The sequence below is a fragment of the Arachis hypogaea genome, chromosome 11, assembly GCF_003086295.3.
Source record: "Arachis hypogaea cultivar Tifrunner chromosome 11, arahy.Tifrunner.gnm2.J5K5, whole genome shotgun sequence".
NCBI lineage: Eukaryota > Viridiplantae > Streptophyta > Magnoliopsida > Fabales > Fabaceae > Arachis > Arachis hypogaea.
In genome coordinates this window covers 12,177,037-12,201,867 of record NC_092046.1, presented here as the reverse complement: position 1 = coordinate 12,201,867, position 24,831 = coordinate 12,177,037, and the positions used below count along the sequence as shown (strand labels likewise).

Sequence of the window (24,831 nt, the reverse complement as noted above, 5' to 3'; positions counted from 1 at the left end):
TGGTCAGTATTTTTTTTCTTCCTCTTCCTCTCTTTTATTTTTTTTTTTCAGTTTTTTTCCTTTTGTTTTTTCTCTTTTTGTTTATCTTCTTAAGAGGAATATATATATATATATATATATATATATATATATATATATATATATATATATATATATATATATATATATTTTTTTTTTTTTTTCTGTTTTTATCCAAAATAGATGGGTCATATAAAACACATTCATAACAGTAATATTGTAGTCACCAAAAAAAAACAGTAATATTGTTGAAAAAGTTTAACTGTTTAAGTTTTCTACATTTTATGGATACTAGAATGTAATCCGTGTGTGATGCCAAATAGGCAAATACTCTAGGAAACATGCAATATATCTCTAGAAGAAAAACAAGACTAAATTAAACTTAATCAACATTCAAGAAAATGAAGCAAAAACTACATGACTCGGTTAAGTGTCAAAGTTGTCAATTTTGATGGGAGTAATATCGTCGGCAACATTAAATTTCCCAATCAATCGCGCAAAGAAGACCATTTGTTGTTCAAGTGTAAACTTAATGCTCTCAGCCTGCATTGAACCCATTATTGATGCATATATTCACTGTTAGTGTTTCCTATATGACATTCATTTTTACAAGAAATATAACTAACTATATAGAAAAAAACTCACATGCAGTTATTTTTATGTAAAATTAATAGTTAAAAATATTAAATAATAATTTAGTCAAATATATCAAATTATCTAATAGCTTTTAACTATCAACTTTACATAAAGACAGTTGTATATAAATTTTTACCTAATTAAATTGCCATATAATGAAAACTAACATGCAGTTATCTTTCTGTAAAATTTATAGCCAATCTAACCGTTTCAGCTATCAATTTTACAGGAAAATAACTGCGTATGATTCTTCACTTGCGCATATATATACCTTTCGAAAACCATGTTGTTCTCCTTCATACTCAACAAGAGCCACGGGGAGACCTTTCTCTTTCAGTGCTTGGTAAATTTTTCGTGCTTGCTCAGGCTGCACAATCTGTGGTACATTGTAGAGACTCATCAAACTCATCTTTGTAGAACTTTTCAAATATATTTAGTTAGAATCATAATACCTTCTATGATCGGGTTATGTATACATAAAAATTAATTACTAAATTAGTCATTTGTATGGAGTATATGTTGAAATATAAAATACAAATTAAAAATAAGTTAAATAATATATATATTTATACATAAATACAACATACTTAATTTGATGGTTGATTTTTAGTGTGTATATAGCACTTTTATATTTCTTAATTAAAGTGAACAGTTTGAGAAAGTCAAAATCTGAGAGTTTACTTATCATTAAATTTATAATTTTTATCATATATGAGTTTTATTATTCTAATTCAAGAGTAATTTAAAATTTTACACTATTACTTTATCAATTTCTTTACTTCACGTGTGTTTGTTCCAATTTTTTTATATGCAACAAAAAATAAGTCACTACGTATTTGTGTATAAATACGTGCGGTGTTTAATTCATTTTTAATGTATATTTTATATTTTAACATGTATTCTACAGGAATAACTAATTTGATAACGGTTTTTGTTTACAGTAACATTGTTGTTTAAATCAACGTGAATTCTTAGTGGGTGGAAACTCAGGTGCAGTCGACTTCACGTGAAGTTGATACCTGAGAGTCGTTAAATGATTTGACTGATTTGACTAAATTTTCATCTAACGACTCTTAGGTATCAACTTCACGTGAAGTTGACTTCACCTGAGTTTTTACCTTAGTATATACTGAAACTCTCATTTTGGGGCTTCATTTCTTCCTTAATCGTATCTATAAACCAACCCAAATCTATTCCTAATAATCCTTCAAGTATAACCAAAAGGGACAATAATGATTTCAATGTCACTAACCTTGTCCTCCAATCCTTGGAATAAAATTATGGGACAAGAAAATTTGTCAACATGATTGATTGGAGATCTCTCAAAGCACTCCTTTTTTGTTCCTGAAATCAGTTATGACTTATGACATACAGTGAAAATAAAATGAAACTGAAGCAAAAGGTGATAATAACGAAAAAGAGCTATAATGATCATCAATGACTTACCAACAAGGTTATCATTGTAATGGGATTCAAATTTAAGAGATTCTTCACTCAGCATGTTCAAATCAGCTATCTGTTAGAGAAGCAAGTTGGACAATATTCACCTTCATCAAATGTTAGGAAAATAATATGCTATACTGTACTTGATATTGACCAAACTACTGAAAATGGTATATGTTTAAGTGTTTATTTTGGTGCCATTAATTTGATAGAATAAGATCTTTTTTTCAATGAAGAAAATTTTTTTTTATTTTTTTTACGTGTAGTAAAAATAAAAACACTAGAAAAATTAAAAAAAAAAAGTCTTTTTTAAAAAGTTATAATTTACATTTTTTTTTTAAAAAAAATAATTTTCACATAACAAATAAACGAAAAAAATATTTTTATATTATACCCAAACATAATTGATAAATCTTTTTATATGAGATATCCAAATATAAAATTACTTTTATTTTTTAAAAAAATCTTTAAAAAAATCAAAAAAATATATTTTATCAGAAACTCACCCAAACAAGCCCTAAGTTTTATTTTATTTAAAAAAAAAAATCTTTTTAATTAACATATATATACATTTTATTTCTCCTGTAATTACTCAGGCATTCTTGATAAAGAAAAAATAAATGCCATTTATTTTTTGTTTTTCTTGCTATCTCTCAGTATCCCTCGACATGCACAAGGCTAGATTTGAAACATGATACTTGTTTAAGTAGACTAATGAATTAACCACAAAACTAACCCAACTTAGTTAAAATAAATGTCATTTTAAAACACCAAAGGTGAACTCATCATGACAATTCAAAAATCACATAAGCTCTATATTTCATGGTGATTTCTGGGAATAATGGAATTACTCATGGATAATAAAAGTAAAATCACAAGAATGAGGAAGAGGTACTCACACCGAACAAAGAAGCTCCAGCCTTAAAAGTATCCCTAAAAGCAAGCGCAGCTAAGGCAGTGTATCCACCAGCAGAGCACCCTGTTATGCAAAGACGCTCCCCATCTACCTTCCCCTTGTTCACCTGGAAACGTAAAACCATTACTTAAACCGCAAGCCTTCTCCTTTATGTCCTGAATAATTTGAGATAATGTTCACTTTGACTCCTTAAATAAGAGTTGATTGATAGTCTCTAACTTTATAAAGTGCTTAAAGCAGCATTTGTTTTTAGGGACTGAGACCAGAAGACTAAATCTCAGTCTCATATTTAGTGGTTAGAAACTAAAATTTTGATTTTGGGATACAAAATTTTAATCTCTTCAGTATTTTTAGATAGTGAAAACACAGAAAACTAAAATTTTTTAAAACAAAGACTAAAATTTTAATAATTTTTTTTTTAAAAATCCCCTCTTTTTTTAAATTAACAAAGATATTTAATTAGTTTTACTTATTTTATTTTTTTTATTTATCTCAAATCAAACAAAATATTGAGACATAATTCAATTATGTATATTTTACATCAAACACAATACATTTTAATCTCAGTCTCTCAATCTCTATCTTTTAATCTCTGTCGTTCCAATATAACGTGTAGTATATGTGGTACATTTTAATGGGGGTTGATATGGTTTACAAAGTTGGTTTATGCGACTTAATTGGTGTTCACCAATTTTGATTTAATCAAGTTCTATAGACTAATTTTAAACTTTATATTGAATAAAATTAAAAGATATTTGCGCCAAGCAACATTATAGCACCATAGTGGCATTTAGTTCATTATACTAACAGCTTGTGGGATAGAAATTTGGTCAAGAATTATCGGAGAAGAGATTTAGCTGGTTATTTTAGAAACATCAAAAATTACTTCATACGTCAATCTCGGAGATCAAAAGGTACATTAGCTCTAAACAATTGTATTAAATGATAAAGAAAAACAGTTAGTAATAATTACCAAATATTTAGCACAACTACAGCAGTCATTGACATCAACTATTCCCCACTGTCCCAAAAGCCGTTCTCTGTACTTCCTGCCATAACCTTCCGAAAAATTTTATAGTTAATAAAAGGTTTAATTACTCTATTAGTGATTATAGTTTCACCAAATTTGTAACTCAATTCCTATCATTTTTTTAATTGAGTCTCTACACTGTTTTTAATTTTGTAATTAGATCATTTTCGTGTTAAAAACGTTAAATTAACGGAATATTCCTTTAAAGATTTAATTAGTTCTAATTTTTTTACATTAACAAGGACCTAATTATAAAATTAAAACCCAATTGAAAGAAAAAAAAGTATATGGACTAATTACAAATTTCTAAAACTATAGGAATAAAAGAATAATTAAACCTTAATAAAAGTTAGTTCATCCTGTTCAAAGACATAGCATGCTACAACGGAGCAAAATGAATATAACCAAATTAAGAAGCATACCAGTGCTACCACCGTAGTTAACATCAGCAAATGCCCAACCTCTACTAGTCCAATATTGAATGTTCAAATCCAAAATTCCATGTGCTTGATAGGTTGGTCCTCCTGAAATATATTAAAACAAAATAGAAACAATATAAAAGTAGCTAATTAGCTCAATTATTAGCTAAGAGAAGCGAGTCAACCACACATAACCGGTTTCCAAAATTAACTATACCAAATAAGTACTCCACTTTCAATTGAAAAAAATTGATAAATTTAGTTGATTAACATTCAACTTTTATATACTTGAGACCCCTAATGTTATCACTTACTATTAAGCGTTCAAATTTTACCAAATAACAGTAGCACAAATGGTATGACATCTCTGAAATTGATAATATCATTTGGAAGATTATACTCTGAATTCAAAATACATTTATAACAAAATCTTAACAAAAAGAGCGATAAGACTCACTTCCTCAATTGAAAGTGCCAAAATAATGAGAGAAAAATAAATCTTAACAAACTTGTTGAACTAACTAACTAACCAACTCTATTGCCAACTCGCTGCTGTAGTTTCAGTTCCTTGATGGTCAAGTAACAATATGAGAAAGCGCTAATGTTAAGGAGACAAAAAAAAACCCAGAACTTACTTTATTTAGCATTTATTAATTATCGTAACAATTAATGAATGTTAAATAAGACAAGTTATGACTGTTTTTTACTAATTTTCTTTGGTTACCAAATATTTCCGTAACAACGACATAAAAAATCATACACGAATTTTGGTTGTGGAAGGGAATAGTAAATTGTAATATTGTTTAAGAATGTAAGGTCAAATGAAGTAGTTAAAATAATGGTGACCATTTTTTCTATAAGAAGATTTAGTGATTTACCATGGCTTTGCAGTAACAGAGGAGGCTTTTCTCCTTGATTAGGTTGGTAAAAAGGATTAGTTGGTTGATAGAAATATGCATAAGCATTTTGACAAGGAACCTCAGTTGGGAATTCAATCAGCTCTGGCTTACTGATATATGAACTATATTTTAAGCTATCAGGTGAGGAGGACCATATGATATTGAAGTTGACTACTTTTGATTTATCATCATCTAAAGTCACCTGAAGAGCAACACAGCTATATCAAATTTAAATTCTTACTTTTATTTATTCAATCAGCCACCAAATTAACCACCCATATAGAATACATATTAAAATACAAAACACATATTGAAAATGAATTAAACAATATCGATATTCATATACAAAGACTTAGTGACTAATTTGGTGGTTGATTTTTGGTGTGCACGTAACAATTTTTGTTATTTATTTTGAAATTTTGACTCACCTTGGCCACTGACGATGGATGAACTGGGGAAGCTCCCTCAACAAATAGGGAGTCATTACCAAATGTCTGCAATGGTATGGTTCCACAACTTAAATTTTGTCATTTTGAAGATATGCTACTTAATTAATTTACTAGTAATACTCTACAACAGGTTATAAGAAAGTTTTAGTTCAACACTTAGACTACGTTTGTTTTTTGGATTTGGATCCTCTAAAGTTTGAATTTCACTTTAGAGAGTAAAGTGTGATCTCTTACCATTGATTTCATAGGTGGGACCAATAATAAATATGAAAGAGAAACTATCCAAGGGGAGAAGATCACACTTTACTCTCTAAAGTGAAATTCAAACTTTAGAGGATCCAAATCCTTGTTTTTTAGAACAGGACAAGATAAGACACAAAGGACACAGAGACACAATTTTGTGTTCTTCTATTCTATTTGGTGATAAACTAAAACAAATTATGAAAACTCAATTTATTCTTATTTTTTTCATTTAAAAAATTTGAGAAAAAAATATAATTATGAAAAATTAACAAACGTAATAAAAGAAAAAATAAAAAATAATTCGTGTCCCTTGTTAGTGTCTCTGTGTCCTTCCTGTTAGGATAGACACAAAATACATTAATTCAGTGTCTCTGGACATAATGTCTTTGTTCATGTCTCATCTGTCAAACACGATTTTGTGTTTCTATGTCCTTGTCTCAGTGTTGTGTTTTTATAAACAAACGCAACTTTAAAGTCTCCAACAAATTCTAGTGGTCAAATTAGTGCTCAACTCTTTATTACTTTAAAGATTGATTTAGAATGTTATTCTTAATTTAACCAAAAATATAGAAGCAATAGTAAGTTTTGAAAGTTACAATGTTGTCTATATTAGTGAAAGGAATATGAAGCAAAGTTAGTTTTGAGCCCTGCGCATCATCAATCATTCCAAGATAAGACCGCCCTTGCTGCCTGAAAATACAATCGAAAAAAGTAATATCTCAAATCAGACTCTAAATTATTTTTTTATATTTATTCAATAGAAAAGACCAAGGAGAAAGCTTTGCAGATACAAGAGTTATTAGAATGACCTGTAACTACAAATGATTTTGTTTCTCTGGTTATGACTTGGAACAAATTCATAGGAGTTGAAACCAAAAATCCACGATGGCCTTGTAAACTCAGCATCCAAAGAATAAACAGGCACCACCTTATTCTCACTTTCAATCTATAACAAATTAATGTTAGAAAAATAATAACTTTTATGTGGTAGTTACTTGAAAGTAATCAACACACACGTCAGGAAAAAATTCCTATGAACTAACATATATTAACATAGGGACGGTATTATCTCTCCTCTAATGGCTATGCAGAATAGTTACATGAATTTACCAATTGTATCGATTTGCGCATACCAATTCACAATTTTTCCACGTACTGGAATTAATATGTCTAATTTTTATGTAAAATATTTTGTGTATTGTGAACTGCGTAACTCGTACCCATTCCCATAGCAGAATGTATTACATAACTATCGGTAAAAGGAGAGTGTCGAGGCCTATTCTGTCAGATTTAGGACTATTTTTTTTTTCTCCACTACATTTTTTTAGAAGACTTTCGATACTCATTAAATACATCTAATTATAAAGTCGAACCATCAGCTTTGATACTACTTATTGGCCAAAGCTAGGAGTTTTAACTACCGCAGAAACATCAAGAAGGTACACACTAAAATTCAAATCAGAGCAAACAAGATGAAAACTCAGAAGACATTATGTTTAAATCAAAACGTTAAGATATTAAGATAAATGTCATTCATCTAATATACATTTCACTTTTTTTTATTCTTTAATATATGAAATTAATTTAAATTGTGAAAATGTGTAAAAGCTATTCTAGTAAAAAAAAATAGTCTACTTTAGTGTGAAAATGAATCCTCTCAATTTTTTTTCCACTCCTCCTGTAATGTAGATGACATTAGTCTCTTAGTTTGTAGCTATCAACCATTTTCTACTGTGTGATTTATTTATTTATTTTTGGATGGATGAAAATGAAAGCATTCAACTATAAATAAGAGCAAAAATATTATTTTATACACTAAAATCATATATGTATAGTTTAATTTATTTTTAAAGTATATTTTATATTTTAATATATATTATACTGTGGTGACTAATTTTGGTGTAAAAATCATTTCCTTATTCTATATCATTATTTACCGTGCAAACATTAGAGACTTTCTTTATGTTCTTTGAAAATTTTCTCCTTGTATACAACAAGAGAGAAATTGTAATTCTTAAAGAAAGTTATTTAGTTATTTCATCTTTGCTATTATGTAAAATTCCCATTTTCTCATTTCTACGTCATAATTTTGGTATCTAAAACAATGCAAGATAAGCGAAGAGAAGCACAATAATTAGATTTAATTATGTTGTTTTTATGTTATTCAGCAAGTCTTGATTGGTTTTTATGAACTTTTAAAATTGCTTCTTCTCTTCTTAGAACCTCCTTTTACATACCAAAAAAATTAACAAACTTTATCTCATCAAATTAATGCAAATAATTTTTTATGGGCAACCAATACGTGAAATGCACACATGTGATGTATAGAAAGTGTATCTCATTGATGTGGCTATTCACAAATCACAAATCCAATCATTCGATTAGTTTAAAAAACATTTAAAATTTTTTATAATACTGAAACCAAACCCTCTAATTTTTAATTTTAGAAATTAAAATATTTTTAAAGTTGAAATCAGCCTCTCCGATTTTACTTTTCATATAATTAAAAATTTTAAAACATAAAAATCGGACCATTGAATTTATGATTTCAAATAATTTAATAATTTAAATTGAAATCAAACCTTTCGGTTTTTGGTTTCAAAAATAAAAAAAAATAAATTAAAATCGTACTTTCTCATTTTTTTTTTCTAAACAGTCCCACACATTTTGGAGAGAAAACAAAAAAGATAGTATATTTAAAAATATCACGTTTTAAATCCATATTAAAATCTTTTAGCCTCAAATTCAGATGATATAAATACTAAATAGGTTATATAACCTTAATTTCATGTAAAAAATATGATGCTGCTAAGTGAACTGACTTTTACTAACCAAACATAATTGAATTCCCAAAAACATGACCTTACGCATGAATTTATAATCATGCGTAGAACTTGTTTTTTATTAAAAATATATATGCTGATGAATATAGCAAGCATTTATCGAACATAAGCAACTAATGGCTTACAAAACAATTAAGATGGAGAAAAAAATTTACCCATCTATGGAGATTCCAGAAACCATTTTTCCTGTCGGTGATGAAAAAAAGCTGGCCTGCATGTTAAAGTTTCCAACAATAATTGAAACCAAGATATGCCTCAAATTAAATGGTTAGTAAACTTTGAATCATAACCTTCAAAACAACAAAGAACAATAAGATATACTCCAAAAGCATGATCCCAACAGTAAACTTATAAGAGTTTCACATAATAAAACATTATTAGATCATAAAATTAACACTCCAAAATGTGACTAGATGACTTGAGAATATTAAGAAAACATATCTTCAACATTAATTTATTGGACCACTTAATTTGATCTTCTAATTTCAATTATCCAAAATGATAGTCTAAATTGTGTTAAATTTTAGAGATCATTTTAGATCCAATAAATTCACAGGTTCAAACTCTGACATAAGTTACAAATGTAATTATCAGTGTTAAATTGTGTGCACTAAATGCTTTTGAATATAGTTATTCCACAAATTTACATACTATTAGGGGACCATTTAGGTTCTGTTGGCGACTCCACGAGCAAAGGATCATCCCCGGCAACACACATTCGCTTGTAGATCTCTCTGCATGGAACATTATTAAGGTTATTAAACCACGAGAAAGTTTATGGGACTAGTATTTTTATTAAAACCTTACCAGCACTTAACCGGCAAAAGAAAAGTAGTAATTTCACACTATTAGATGTAATCTCATACCATTAAAAATATTAATCCATGCAATTAATTTTTTTAAAAAAAATAAAACATGCAGATCAGATCTTCTAGAGTTGTCTTCTTCAACCTCATATCATTCTCCTTTCAATCTCATAAGCAAAAAAGATTAGTCGAAAACTCGCATCTAATTGTCTTTATGTAACGTTGATAAATAAATCATAAGGTGACAATTTAGTTAAAAATGTCAAATCATTTAACAATTTTTAACTATCAGTTTTACATAAAGACAATTACACGAGTCCCCACCAAATAAAATTCATTAATTTTTTTTTAAAAGGAAAAAATCATAACTTACAAGAATTATTGAGCAACATATATTAATAACAAATAGATAAAAAATGGATGTTTAATTTGCAATATTTATATATAGATAAAAATGCACTGATTATCATGTATCCCACACACAACAATAAGAAGCTTACTTAGTTTTTACAACACAACTAACAATAATGAAGTTCTGTATTGTATTTGCTTACCCATTTTCAGAAATATATCCAACCCAAAGTTCTGATTTGTCCCATGGCATGTTGGGATGGCTCCACTGAATCCATGCTATTCTTTCACTTTTAGGATCAAGACGTGGGAAGGCATAAAAGTCACTCCCCTCAACTAGAACTTTGGGTTCTAAACATCATCACATACACATAATCCAGTCAGAAATAATACTGCAATTTTTTATGTTTGACAAATTAAATACTTATTTATTTGAAATATTAATATATATTAAAAAAATATAATGATGAATTATTTTAGAGTACTTTATAATTTCAAAACATTATAATCAATAAATGAAGTATTTCATAAAGATACATCATATATGATATATTCCCTCGTTTATTACAAAAAAAAAAAAAAGTATCTTGTTCGATATGTTAAATCGTATTTTTAGATTTAAATTCTCGTCTTGTTTTTTTAAAGTTAGGAATGAGACTCAAACTCGAAATTTTTAGATGAGGATGGAAAGACTATGTGATTTGTGTTATAACTTGTTGGCTGAATCTACATCTTTTTTATTATAGAAAAAAAAAGTATAAAATCAATCATAATCTATTAGTTAAAAGTTGTGTGAAAGTCATCTTCAAAATATAAAATGATATAAAGGTTCAAATTTTCACTATAATTATTTTGGAATTAAAAGCTAAAAACTTGCACGAGTATGATTCAACATTTCAACCCGAGTAAACTAAAAGATAATAAACAGTTAAAAAAAAATTGAATTATAGGAAATTAGGAATGGATCCCCAAAATAATTAAACCTAAAATCAATGCTAAAATAATGGGAACTCTCACCCTGAACATGCTTGCTATCAAGTGCTATGGACACAATTGTTGCAGGTGGATTAAGACTGCTCTCTCGTCGATCTACCAACACAGTTATATAATTATGAAAAAAATAAAATTAATCAAGTAAGAAGTAACAAGTAAAAGAAGGAAAAAAAAAGTAAAAGAAGGAAAAACCACACCCTTTAATACTCAAATAAAACAAATTTCATCACCCCAAGAACTATTTTATCAAAAAAAAAAAAAAATTTGTTGTTACCAAAAATAACAATAAATTATCCAGCAAAACAAAACACTGAAAATGAAACTTTCTAAAAAGCAATACCTTCCCTTACACTGATAAAGCGGTTAAAGCGTGGATCCAATATTCCATCTGCATAGCTGACTAAGGCTCCATCATAACTTGGAGTGAGAGGTATAGGAGGCAAATCTGCTAGGTAGTCATTATATAAACCAATAAATTAAAATCTTAGCATTAAAGAATAAAATTTCTTCACTAAACTTTTGAGAGACAATGTTCCAAGATTGGTACCAGTTCATTCAATCATTCATTGGGGCATTTTGTAATGATTGTGGCCGAGTTATGGACTAACATGCTCCCTAAGTAGAGACTTTATTTTTATTTATTTAATTACAATCGTTAATCAAACTTCTCTTCGTATTACTTGGACTAAAAGACTCTTCTTTTTTTATTTTTATTGTACCTTAAATGGATATATCTCTAATATGTTTTTATATGCAAGAGTTTCTTTTAGATTTATATGAATGTTTTTGTATAATTTTTTTTTCTTTTTTTTATTTACTTTATGTGTAAAATTTTTTTGTCAACAAGTATCGGATTTTAGACTTTTAAGATTTCATTATATGGAATTAGAATTTTTTTAAAAACTAATTTAAGTATTTTCTCAAGTTTTAAATTTTTAATCAATAACCGGTCTAATTTTTATAATTAATTAAATATTTGACCTTATTTTAGTTAAATGATAAAAGTTTTAACATTTTTAGATTAATTGAAAAATAATTAATGAACGATGAATCTTAAAACATATTTTCTCTTTAATAATAGTAAAAACTCACATGTGATTGTTATGTGATTGTTATCATGCAAAGGTAATAGTTGAAAACTATTGTATGTCAGACATATCAAATTATTTAGCGATTTTTAGTCGTTAACTCCACGTAAAGAGAATTGTAGTGAATTTTTATCTTTAATAATACATGATATAATAGTATTGAGGATTTGAGGACAATAATGTAATGGTCACCTGAAGCAGTGAGGGATTGCATATAGAATCTTTGATCCTTGTAGTTTGCAAAAAAGACGAGATCCCCGGAAACAGTGAAAGCACCACCTCCATACTCTTGGGCGAGTGTCCTTACTCCAAACTCTTTGGGAGTCACGTCCACTGCCGCCCCTTCCGGATTTTCCGACTCAACAACAAGAACCTCCCGTCTGAAAAATACAATGAATCACCAAGTGAACCAAACTAATTATGATTTTTTGCTTCGATAAAAGAAGAAAAAAGAAAAAATTGTAAATTCAAAAATTTATTCCTAGAAGTTTTACATAGAATACTACATTCTTCAACAAATTTTTATTTTCTAGGAGTTTTTAAAAAAATTATTACTGTGATTAGATAAATTGGTTTTTTTATTATCCTAAAAATAACTAATCTGTCTTATATTAATATTTTTAAGACATTATTTTATAATAAAATTTATTAAAAATTTATTTGTATTACATACATATTAAAAATTTGATTTAAAGTGATAGATAAATCAATTTATCCGATGAGAAATTTTCGAAAATTTTTAACAAATAAAAATTTATTAAAAACCAAAATGTACAATCTAAAATTTATTAAGTATCAATTTTGATGTTTATGAAAAACAATATATTAAATAAAATAATTAATTATATTATATATACATCAAAATTAGCACAAAAATCAACCAATCATATAAATTAAGATATAAGTTAAAATATGAAATACTTATTAAAATGTATAAAACTGCACATGTATTATATATACATACACAAATATTCATAAATAATTTAGTAATTGACTTTTATTCACATATAATATTTTTATAAAATAAAATAATGATATTTTATTTTGTACATTTAAGTGGATTAATAAAAAATCACAGTTAATCAATGTGGTTTCAAAATTAATATAAGTTTCATTTTGCTTCCTAAAACAGATATATACAAATATCAGACTAATCAGAGTTAGTCTTTCTAAGATTTCTTTTACTAACTCCGCAAATATATACTTCTATATGGCTCATAAATTTACACACTTACACATACAAGACAGCTCATTTGATCAAAAATGTTATTTATACACTAAGATTCTTTTTGCCATCTCTAGATCTCACTTCCATAGCAAAAAAATTAGCCTCAAACTGTATGTAACCAGTTTATTGAGGAGGTGATAATGTATTTCTATTTCTATGTATATAATTTTTATTTAAAGTATATATCTTGAGGAAAAATGGTTGAAGAATGATCAAAATTATAATAGAGTTAAAGTTTACCCTCCTTCAGTGGGACGCGATTCAAGCCAAACGAGGCGGCCACGGCCGTCGACAGCGGTGCCGCCGAGCATCTTAGAGGCGCCGGAGACAGCATCAGCGGTGATGGGTGATTTCCAGGAACCATAGGGAGCCGTTGTTCTATTGAAGTTAGATGTTGCCATTGCCTTCTTTTGGTGACTACGTCTGGTAATTAATTAGTGGAGAAAACTTTAAAGGGAGAGAGATAATTATACACATGTATTATATATAATTATTTTGTACTTAGAAATTTTTTATGTATTAAAATCAAATCTATCTTATAAATAAGAAATTTTAAAAAAATTAATTATATTAAATTTATTTTAAAATACATTTTTTTCTTTTCTCTTTTTCTCTCACTCTTTTAACAGATAACCCTTTATCATCTAAATTCTTATTTTATATACTGCTGATTATTTTATTACCTAATACTTACAGCTGTGTTGGTTTAGTTTTTTAGAATAAACTAGTAATACTAATTAGTCCCGAGAAGATAACATACATGCATCATCATTATCTGGTCTCTTGTCATTGTTATCTTAGTAGAAGGGAAGAATTTTTTACATCTGTATTTATGTGTTGTCAACAACACAAGTTACCAAGTGTTCAGACACCGAGAGAAAATGTGAAAATAATGTCTGTCGCTATTTAGGTAAGTTGCTGAGTTCTTCACTTCATTGGATCTTTAGTGCACCTCCAACGGACCGGTTCCTATTTAATTTTTTTTTTAACAATTGGAGGAACCAATTTAAAAGTGTGTATGGTCATAATTTTTTACGGTGATTAAAAAGAGTCTATGATTACAATTTTTTGAAAAAGTGGTCTAAAAAAGTCTATGATCATAATTTTGGGATGACCTAAAAGTGTCTATAGTCACAATTTTTTACAATGATAAAAAATGATCTATAATCACGATTTTTTGAAAAAATGGCCTAAAAAAATTTATGATTACAGTTTTGGAACGTGATCTAAAAAGATCTATGGTCACAGTTTTAATTATTTGAGTTTTAATTAATTAATATTTTTATGTATTTTTTATTATTTTAAATATTTTTTCTTTTTAAAATTAAAAAATTTTAATAATTAAAAACTAATAATAATTTTATATAATTTACTTTAAATATTAAAATTTTAAATCTAATTTTATAAATATAAAATTAGGTTGAATACTAAATTAAAAAATAATTTAAAACTTATTAAAATGATTGTAGAATATTAAAATGAAAGATTCATCATATCGTAATTAATTTAAATTAGTTGAGTGGTTAATTTTGTTCGTTTATTTAAATGCGTAGGATAAATTAATTTTTGGTATGTTAGATAAAATAATACTGTAAAAAATAAAAATAAAAGGTTCATTATTACAAAATTTGTAATTTATATAATATATCAATTTTATTATCTTAATTTAAAAAAATTAAACACTCATTTTCTTATTAGTTTATTATTTTTTTATTTTAGGTGAATCGATCTGACATGTATATATAGTAATATATGTTAATTATTAAATAGTGATAGATCTTTTTATTTTAACGTTAATAAAAGAAAAAAAAATCTAAATACCCAATTCGTAACACCGTGAACAAGAACCAAAGGAAATTGAAACCCTCCCCCCGTTCTTTCTTTTCCCAATTCGTAACCCTAGCCTCTCATTGCCGTCGCCGTCCCAAGCTCCTCAGCGTCGCCGCTGTCCTAAGCTCCTCAGCGCGATTGCTTCTTCCTCTTCGCTGTTTTGCAAAACCCAAAAATCTCAACACATCGTCTTTATCTTCGTTGGCTTCTCTGTTCGTCGAAGGTTAGTGTCGTCCGCTCTTGGGGTACTGCGCTCGTTAAGATCTCTCCTTATACCTTCTCCACCGTCGGCATCGGCGTCTCCATCGGTGTCTCAGTTCTCGATGCTGCTTGGTACGCCGTTTTCCTTTTCCGTTTCAGATTTTCTCAATTTATTTTTCGTAACCAATTTCTGATAATCTTCTTTTTGGATTTGTGAAGGGGGATTTACGTGCTGCAATCAAGGCTCCCCGAATCACTTCTACGAATCTCATTAGGTACGAGCCATATATAAAATAAAATCGTTGCAAATTAAACTATGGAAATTATTAATAAGTTTTGTACCAGCAGAGTTCAAATCAAACTGGCTCGTACGTATTCTTCAAGACTTGTTAATAATCGTATAATTTGAAAGCTAAATGATGATGTATTAAAAAAACTTCATTCAAAGAAAAAGTTCAATTTATCTTGGATTTAGATTCTTTAAAGTTTGAATTTCATTTTAGAGAGTAAAGTGTGATCTCTCACCATTTATTTTATAAGTGGGACCAAGAATAAATATGAGAGAGAAACTATTCAATGGTAGAAGATCACACTTTACCCTCTAAAGTACAAATTTAAAATTTAGAGGATCCAAATTCATTTATCTTATACGAAGTAACTAACTTAGATAAGTATGTAGGAGAGTATTATTTGATTCTCAATAATCAAGAGACTAGAGAGACTCTAAATATACTAAACTACATGATCACACTAATATATGTGTCTGGAGTATATTTAAGGTATGTTTCAAAAGTAATTATAACTACTTACTTTTAACTTTTAAAATTTTTGTAAGCTTGAAAATATATTTTCAGATGCACACTCTAATAGATAGTTTACACAAAATAAATAAAGTAATAATAAAATATTGATTAGTGACTTGTTAAGCTGCTATTTTGTTTTGGACTTATGGCAGTGAGTGTTTTGAATTTTGAATTTGTGATAAGTGATTTGTGATTTGTGATTAGTGATTTTGTTATGCTGCTGGTTTGAATTAATTTAGGGGTGATTATTTGTTATGCTGCTGTATAGAAAATTTTTTAAATCATGTATAAAAAATTCTTGTTCACATGTCTATTTCATGAGTCTTTACCTCCACAAAGTGACGATGATCAAAATTCGTTAATTAATTCTCACTTAGCATTGCTACTCTATATTATGTATATATATCAAGATCATGGGACACTAATGGGAATTATTCTGCCTATTTTAGATGCGAACCCATGTTAATAAAAAAAGTTAACTTAATAAGTGCAAAAAATGTACATTAATATAGGAACTTAAAATTGGGCATTATTTGGTTTTCCCTTTCTGAACTTGATTATTTTGACTTTGTTTTGTGTACAGGATAATTTTTTCGTACTGGTAAAGACAACAAGAGTTGAGTAGTTGCTGCGGCACCGTTTATAATAACATTTTTGTTCTATTCTAACTTCTTTATTTCTTTTGCTAGTTGGAGAACATGATGTGAAGAAAATATGTTTTATACAAATATAAGATGGGATGGGTCTTATAATGATTTTGGTTATCTAAATGTATTATTTTGATGTGTTCTTTACATTTCGATAAGAGACTTTATCCGATATTACATGTAATGGATAAATTACACCCTATTTTGATTAGTGTTGTAATGGATATGAAGTTTTTAATGAAACTTTTATGATTTACATTTATTGAATTTCTCATTCTTAGATTTATTTTGTGATTATCATCATTTTGGGATGTGATTATACTTTAAAAAAATTTTCATAAAATAAAACAGGTTACCATAGATAAGTTATGGCCACGGTGAAAACTGTTACCATATATAAGGTTATGGTCACGGCAAAAAACCGTGACCATAGATAAACTATGGCCATGGTGAAAACAGTGACTATAGATACTATGGTCACGGTTTAAGGAGGGGTGACCATAGGGGCTATGGTCACAGCCAAAACTGTGACCATAGGTAAGGCTATGGTCATGATTTTTAGGTGGGGTGACCATAGAGGCTATGGTCACGGTCAAAACTGTGACCATAGATATAGCTATGGTCATGGTTTTTGGTGGGGTGACCATAGAGGCTATGGTCATGGCCAAAACCGTGACTATAGATAAGGCTATGGTCACGGTTTTGGGAAGGGGTGACCATAGAGGCTACGGTCACGGTCAAGACCGTGACCATAGATATGGCTATGATCACGGTTTTGGGTGGAGTGACCATAGATAAGGCTATGGTCACGGTTTTGGGAAGGGGTGACTATAGAGGCTATGGTCATGGTTTTATCGCATGACCATAGATTAACCTATGGTCACGGTAAAAAAACGTGGGCTAAAATGTCAGAATTTGAACATTACAACCGTGCCTATAGATAAAAAAACCGTGATCATAGGTCTATGGCCACAAGAGAATAGGCCACGGCAGAAAAACCGTGACCATAAACCTATGGTCACCCTTTTCACTAGCTTGACCATAGACCTTTTTTTTGTAGTGAGAGAAGAAATTTTTGCACAAATCTCAAGAAGAGAAAGTCCATTTGAATAGAGATTTATATTGGCTCATAAATCATAATAACTTGTCACCTGATAAGTTATTATTAAAATAAATAATTATATAAAATTTTAATTAATTAAATAATTATATTAAATAATGATATTTCTATTTAATTAATAATTTATATTAATTACTTAAATAAAATTAATTAAATAATTAAATAATAATTAAATTATTAATAATTATAATTAATTATAACGATGTTGAAAACGACTTATCACAACCTCAGCTGGGAAAGGAAGATTTTGCACCATACCATCAATTTTTCTAAAGAAATGCCAAATTTTGAAATAGGCAGCAGCATAGACAGTTGAAAGAAGACCTGGTTGAACACATATGGCAATTTCACAATACTTGTCGTTAACTATAGAGCTTACCTATGTTTTTTTTATATTAAGTATTTTTACAAATTAATGTAATCTCGAATTATATATTGTGCATTATTTTTATATATGATTTTTTTAATATTAATACTTTTTAACAGTGAATTATTTTTGAATTTATATATTTAAAAAATATTATTGTAAAAAAATTATATTAATTTTAATTATTTTAATTAATTAATTAAGTGGGATCATAATAGGGACTAAAGTTAGTTCCTCCTAATAGAGAAGAGAGAGATGCTTTGAGTTCCTATTTATTATTTAGGGATAAGTGCTTTTTTCATCCCCAAGGTCTGGAGTCAAAATCAATTTCGTCCCTAATCTTTTTTTGTTATTAAAATCATCCTCAACATTACAAAACGTTATAAAATCGTCCTTTTCTATATCAATTATATTTTTTGACCAAATTACCCTTAACAAATAATAAAGATAATATTAAAAAATAATAACAAAAAACAAAAACACCCCCACCCCCACCCCCACCCGCCCCCACCCGCTACCTCTTCGAACTCCCCTTGTTCCCTCCCCATCCCTTCCTCCTACTCCTCTTCGAACTCTCCATTTTCCAAACCCCAATTCTTCTTCTCAATCTTAAAAAAAAAACACCATCCCCTTCAGCCAATTCAGCAACAACAACAACAACCACAAAAACAAAAACAAACCCTCCAACCCTGCCCCTGCCCCGATATCTCTTCCCTGTTCTCTCTCTATCCCGTTTTTGCTACTCTCTTCGAATTTTCCCTTCCCCAAACTCCAATTCTTCTTCTCAACTTAAACAAAAAACCTTTTTCCTTCAGCCAATTCAGCAACAACAACAACCACAAAATAAATTTCAAGGGTTAAGTACTTTAGATTTAGCAACAACAAATTCAGCATTTTCAGCCAATTCAACAACAACCATAAAATAAATCAACAGAAATTTCAGATTTAACAATTCAATAATCATCATCAGCTACAACTTCAGATCAAAATCAGTAATAATAGAAATTTTTTATGTTCTTCAAAAAAAAAAAAAAAAAAGGAAGAACGAAAAGAGGAAGGAAGTGACAAAAATAAAAAAATTTCTCCTACTGCTGCTGGCGCTGGCACTGCCGTAGCTGTGGGTGATGGAGCTCGACGCTGACAAGAAGAGCTTTCTCTGTAGACCCAAACTTGATCCGGCCAACGGCCCGTGTGATCTTGCACGTGGTTGAAGAGGATGCGGTTGCATGTGAAGATCCCGTAGACCTCACAGTGGCGGAGATGTGGGAGCGCACGGCCTCTAGAAGGCAGAGGGCCAAGGCTCAAAGTTTCAATCTTGGTGCCGAAAGTGAGTCTGTGAAGGTGATGGATGGGAACGAAGCAAGAGAAGCATGTGCTGAGGGAGCGAAGATAGTGGATGGACCGGTTCAGGCGGTGGAAGCAATGGTGGTAGCATCGCCGTGTGAGAGAAGAACGAGTGTTCTTGGATTTGAAGAGATTAGGAGGAAGGGGATGGACAGGAAACTCAGAAATTGAAGATATTGGGAAAAAGGCTTTGCTTTATGGTGGTGGTGGTGGTGGAAGGAAAAAGAATTCTGATAATGATTTTATGGGGTGTTAATGAGAATGTTAATGGGAAAGAGAGGGTTAATGGAAAGTGATGATCATGGTAAGATGATGTTTAATTTTTTTGTTAAGGAGATGGTGGTGATGATCACAGTGGGATGGGGTTTATTTTTTTTGTTAAGGGGATGGGAATGAGGATAGGAATAGGGATGGGAATGGGGTGTGGTGGGTTGGGGTGGATTATGTTTTTATTTTTAATATATTTATTTTTTTATTAATTAACTAAGGATAATTTAGTCAAAAAATAAAATTGAGATAAAAAAAGGATGGTTTTATAATATTTTGTAACGTTGGGGATGATTTTAATAACAAAAAAAAGGCTCGGGACGAAATTGATTTTGACCCCAGACCTTGGGGACAAAAAAGTACTTATCCCTATTATTTATAACGCAAAAGCTGATGTAGAGTTACTTTTTATGACAGGTGGACCATAAATAGGGACTGGGTTGAGTTTCCTATTGGAGATGGTCTTATGCACCTGAAGGAACTTAATGATTAAGTGTGATAACTAGTAAATATTATTTGATGAGTGATTATGAAAATAATATTGGCTCTTTATTTGGAGAGATTTTTTTTATATAATTTTATCAATAATATTTTATATTTATGTGATTTTTCTGACCAATTCAACCAAGTTATTTTTTATTCACGCGTCCTCCACATAATTTTATATTATTTATACCACTTATAACACAAATAGATATTCGATTCACTGCAATATAATTTTAGGTTCACAGAGCTTATACATTTCGGTTTATAAATGTGTGAGAGTATCCATTTATACAGGTATAATCTGGTTTTTGGTTTTTTTTTTTGTGGGCGTGAATCACCACAGTTAGTCGACACTTTTTGGATGCGTTTTGATGAAAAATGAGGACATCCAATAATTCAAATGGCTATTCGAATGTTGGCTTCGTTGTATGGGAGGGAAGGCACCAAAAGGAATTTTTACCAATCAATGCGCATCGATGCTGTAAAATCCGCGAAATTAATAAACAATTAGCAAATAAATTAATTATTATTCAAAGAAATTAGAAAATTAAATTTTATAGTTTAAAATGGAAGAAATAATTAAAATATGAATTTTGACACTAATTTTAAAGATTTTGGCCTAAAATTAGACCAACGAGCCGAACTGGTTGAACCGAGCCTAAGGCCCAACCCAAGCCCACAATTAATAAGAACCTGAGCTCTTCTTCCCTTCCCTTGCTTCATAGTGAAACACGCTGGGAAATTGAAGAAGGGAGCGGAGGGGAATCAAAACCCTTGTTCCAATTTCAATTCCACTTATCTTTTAATCTGGAGTTCCGATTGACGAGTCATCAGTGGCCACGTGTTTGCTTCAGAATTCTCTACAAATTTCACTAACCAATTTGGTAAGAAACCCAATTTTTCTTACCCAAATCTCTCCGCTTCAGTTTCGAATGTATGAGATTTTGGTATTGAGGATTATGTGATTTTGATGTCTTAGGACCGAATTAGCTTGTGAAAATTATTGAGTTTTGTTCATTTGAGTGATAATATGTGATAATATGTGATATTAGATTGAATTTGGATATTGGTTGGAGTTGATTAATGATGTGGAGCAAATGATGCTGAGTTGAACTTGTTTGATTGAGAATTTGGAGCTTGGAGCTTGTGGTGAGAAGGACTTTTGAAGGGTTTTGTGGCTTAGAGAGGAATCGGCTAAGGTATGATTTTGGTTTCTCGTAGATAATATATAATGTTTTGTGAAAACATAGACTAGATGACCATAGGATAGGTTGAAAATATGGGAATATATTAATGCTAGAAATCTTGATGGAAATGTGAAATTATATTGTCCATAAGTTGATGAATGATGATTTTATTGAGTTGGTTGTAGGAATTGTGTTAATTAAAGTTGTTAATGGGAGTTGATGAATGATTATTTATGATGAAAGATTGAGGATTGGTTGTGTGTGTGTGCGTGTGCGTGTGCGTGTGCGTGTGCATGTGTTGAATAATGAATGAATTGAGAGTTGTAAATGATTTTGATATTGAAATTGGTTTTGCTTATTGGAAATGATTTGAAAATAGTTTGAAAGGTGGTTTGGTTGGGACCCGAGAAGGGTGGCAAATTCTGAATTTTAAAGGAGATACTGTCGAAAATTTTATAAAAATTGGAGATTTGGTTTAAAATATTATTTAGACAAATATGGATAAAAGAATTATATTATTTGACTTCGATTTATAAAGAAAAGAAATACATTATGTTTTGGAACTTGATTTATTAAGACAAGTATTATGTTGGAGTTTCAATTTATCAAAAAAATTATTATATTTTGAGTTTTATTTAGTTAAGAAGAGAATTATGTTTTGAGTGTGAATTATTGATGAACGGAATTGGAGGTGTGATGATGATAATTGTTGAATGAATTGAATGATGATGAGGATGAATTTGATATGGAAATGTTTTGTGGGGATCGTGGTTATTTACCTCCCATGTGTGTGCTATTTTTCAATTGAAAACGTCTGTGGGGATCAAGGTGGTTTACCGCCCGCAGATGGTGGGGATAGAGGTGGTTTACTGCTCATCAAGTGAGGATCGTGGTACTGTACCGCTCACCAGTTTTCAAGAGGACGATGTCCAGGTTAGCTACCGGACATGTCGAGTTGGCTATATAACCGATAGATGAGACTCATCAGCTATAGGGTAGGCATACATCATATGCATATGTGTGTTTTGTTTGATTGTGCATTAATTCGGCTTGCCTATGTGATTATTATGCTTACCTACTATATTTGCTACCTACTGTATCTGTATCATACTTGTGTTTGCTTTGTTTGTATTGCTTGTCTGTGCACCGGAGTTTTAGAGGATTGGAGGAAGGCATAAATTAGGACTTAAGTTAGATAGGAATTAGAAATAAGAACCTTAGATAACCTACCCTGTTTATGGTTTTCAATTTATAAACTTTAAGATTTAAATCTAAGTGTCGGAGTTCTAGGATTGCATCTGCCTTTTTCGAGACCTTATATATTATGTATGTGCGCACCATTACTATACTGAGAACCTCCGGTTCTCATTCCATATCTATGTTGTTGTTTTCAAATGTAGGTCAAGATGTGCCTCAGTGATTGTCGGGAGATTCCTATGGCAAGCGAAGTTGGAAAGTTATATTTTGGGGTTGTCTTTTATGTATTTTCTGTTCATAGTCTTTTTGGAGAACTAGGTGCTTTCTTTATGCATGTTAGGTTACTTTGAAACATATACTTATGCTTATATATGTATTTATACTCCATCCAGCCTTAGCTTTGCAGGTTGCGTCTGGAGCTTGATATTCTGTATTTTTGGTACTCGACTCTTTGTGTATACTTATGTCTTACCCTTATCTTTTCTCCGATTTGACGTTTTTGAGTATAATGCGCTTTTGTTTTCACGGTTTTGTTTAAACTTTTTTTCAAGACTCCTAATTACAAATTTCTTCAACTACATCTACGTATATATTTTATTTTTTAGAGGTCATAATGGCACACCACCTCTATTTTACAGCTTAAGTGTAAAGCTCTGTGTGGTAGGGTGTTACAGATGCAAATGGCTATTGAGATGTGTATGCCAACAACAATTTACCGGTGATGCATTTGGTACATCATGAAGAAGATCCCTAGCAAATTAAACAGGTACAAGCGATGCGAAGAAGTCGAACAAGAGATGAGCCATGTCGTTTGGAACTTGTTTACAAAAGACGCATTCGACAGAAATTAGAATGATTTTGTCACAAAGTACGGTGTTGGAGGTACTAAGTGGCTTTTAGGTAATCGATGTTTTAATTCAAATTATTTGATGCTGTTACTTTTTTTGTGACAACGTGTATAACTTTCGGTTCATCCTTGCGTCTGTTTTTGGTTTATTCTGCATAGCTATTTGAAGATCATTATTTATGGATTCCAATTTATCTGGATCACCACTTTTGGGCCAGGATGAGAAGCACACAAAGGAGCGAGAGTATGCATGCATTTTTTAACAAGTTTATCACATGCAATAACTCCTTGATTCAATTTGTGAAGCAATACGATAATTGCCTAGCAAGTAGAGAGTAAAGTGAGAGAGAGAGAATTTGATATTGCAGATTTTCACACCGTGATACTGTGTGCAACAAAATCAGCAATAGATGCTCAATTTCAGCATGTGTATACTCACAAGAAGTTCAGAAAGTTCAAGCACAATTCAGAGAAAAGATGAATTACATCACAAGATCAATGCATTCCACTCTAGGTTTTACGACATACGAAGTTGTAGAGCAGGTTTCTAACTCCACATTCAACAAGTTTTTTTTTTTTACCTACGACACAGTATCACAAGAAGTAAAGTGCCAGTGCTTGTTGTTTGAGTCAAGTGGTATACTCTGCCATCATTCTCTGAGTGTCTTAAGCTTTGAGCGAGTAGATAAAGTGGCACTAAAATATATACTAGAACGCTGGAGTAAGAACATAAAGAGGAGGCACACACATATCAAGAGCGGCCAAGAAGAACCTCTATTGGAGCAGAGAAGCAAGAGATTCGACGATTTGGTATTTCGGTCACACAATATTTGCGAATTTGCATCAGAATCCGAGGAGCTGACTAGAATTCTGCACTAGACTTTTGATAATATTATGGCGGAAATGCAAGAATATCAACCGAAAAATAAAGGTAAAAGTTCGTTATCTCACGAAGACGCGACGTTGAGTGATGTTAACAACCTTCAAAGCTCTCCGCGTGTTAGAACAAGAGGTCGTCCCAAGAACATATTGGAATCAAATATGGAAAAAGCCAGCTTTAAGCGAGGTAACATTGATTTGCTTTTGATTAGGAAAAAATTCGTTTGTACATTTTGATAATATATAATTTATTTTCTTTTTTGCAATTGAACATTTTAGATGGTGGATTAATGA

The 24,831-nt window shown here is 30.1% G+C and overlaps 1 protein-coding gene and 1 long non-coding RNA gene across 3 annotated transcripts; one reads left to right on the top strand and one right to left on the bottom strand.

Annotated features, from left to right (window-relative positions):
* Positions 1–209: 209 nt before the first annotated feature.
* LOC112720280 (dipeptidyl-peptidase 5) lies at positions 210–13,763 on the bottom strand. Of its 2 annotated transcripts, none has more exons than XM_025771162.3 (18): positions 13,603–13,763; positions 12,327–12,514; positions 11,387–11,494; positions 11,071–11,142; positions 10,257–10,404; positions 9,548–9,630; positions 9,052–9,107; positions 6,863–6,999; positions 6,650–6,743; positions 5,790–5,855; positions 5,341–5,563; positions 4,466–4,567; positions 3,987–4,072; positions 2,997–3,119; positions 2,101–2,170; positions 1,907–1,998; positions 926–1,030; positions 210–561 (listed from the first exon to the last, which is right to left on the bottom strand). In XM_025771162.3, the coding sequence occupies exons 1-18, from the start codon at positions 13,761–13,763 to the stop codon at positions 445–447; spliced, it is 2,031 nt and encodes a 676-aa protein (XP_025626947.1). In that variant the 3' UTR covers positions 210–444. The 2 variants fall into 2 exon arrangements, with proteins under 2 accessions (XP_025626947.1, XP_025626948.1); XM_025771163.3 differs by having other exon boundaries at positions 11,387–11,491.
* A 203-nt stretch (positions 13,764–13,966) lies between these two features.
* LOC112720278 (uncharacterized) lies at positions 13,967–17,105 on the top strand. Its single transcript, XR_003162109.3, has 3 exons — positions 13,967–15,525; positions 15,613–15,668; positions 16,780–17,105. It is a non-coding gene; the product is annotated as an uncharacterized lncRNA (long non-coding RNA).
* The last annotated feature ends 7,726 nt before the right edge of the window (positions 17,106–24,831 follow it).

Bases quoted from the DNA above. Each gene is read 5' to 3' on its own strand.
- LOC112720280 (XM_025771162.3), bottom strand. From the start codon at position 13,763: ATGGCAACATCTAACTTCAATAGAACAACGGCTCCCTATGGTTCCTGG. The intron at 5,856-6,649 runs GTAACTTTCAAA...ATACCATTGCAG, and splicing joins TCACTAATATAGACAACATT to ACATTTGGTAATGACTCCCT. The intron at 1,999-2,100 runs GTAAGTCATTGA...AACTGATTTCAG, and splicing joins TTACAATGATAACCTTGTTG to GAACAAAAAAGGAGTGCTTT.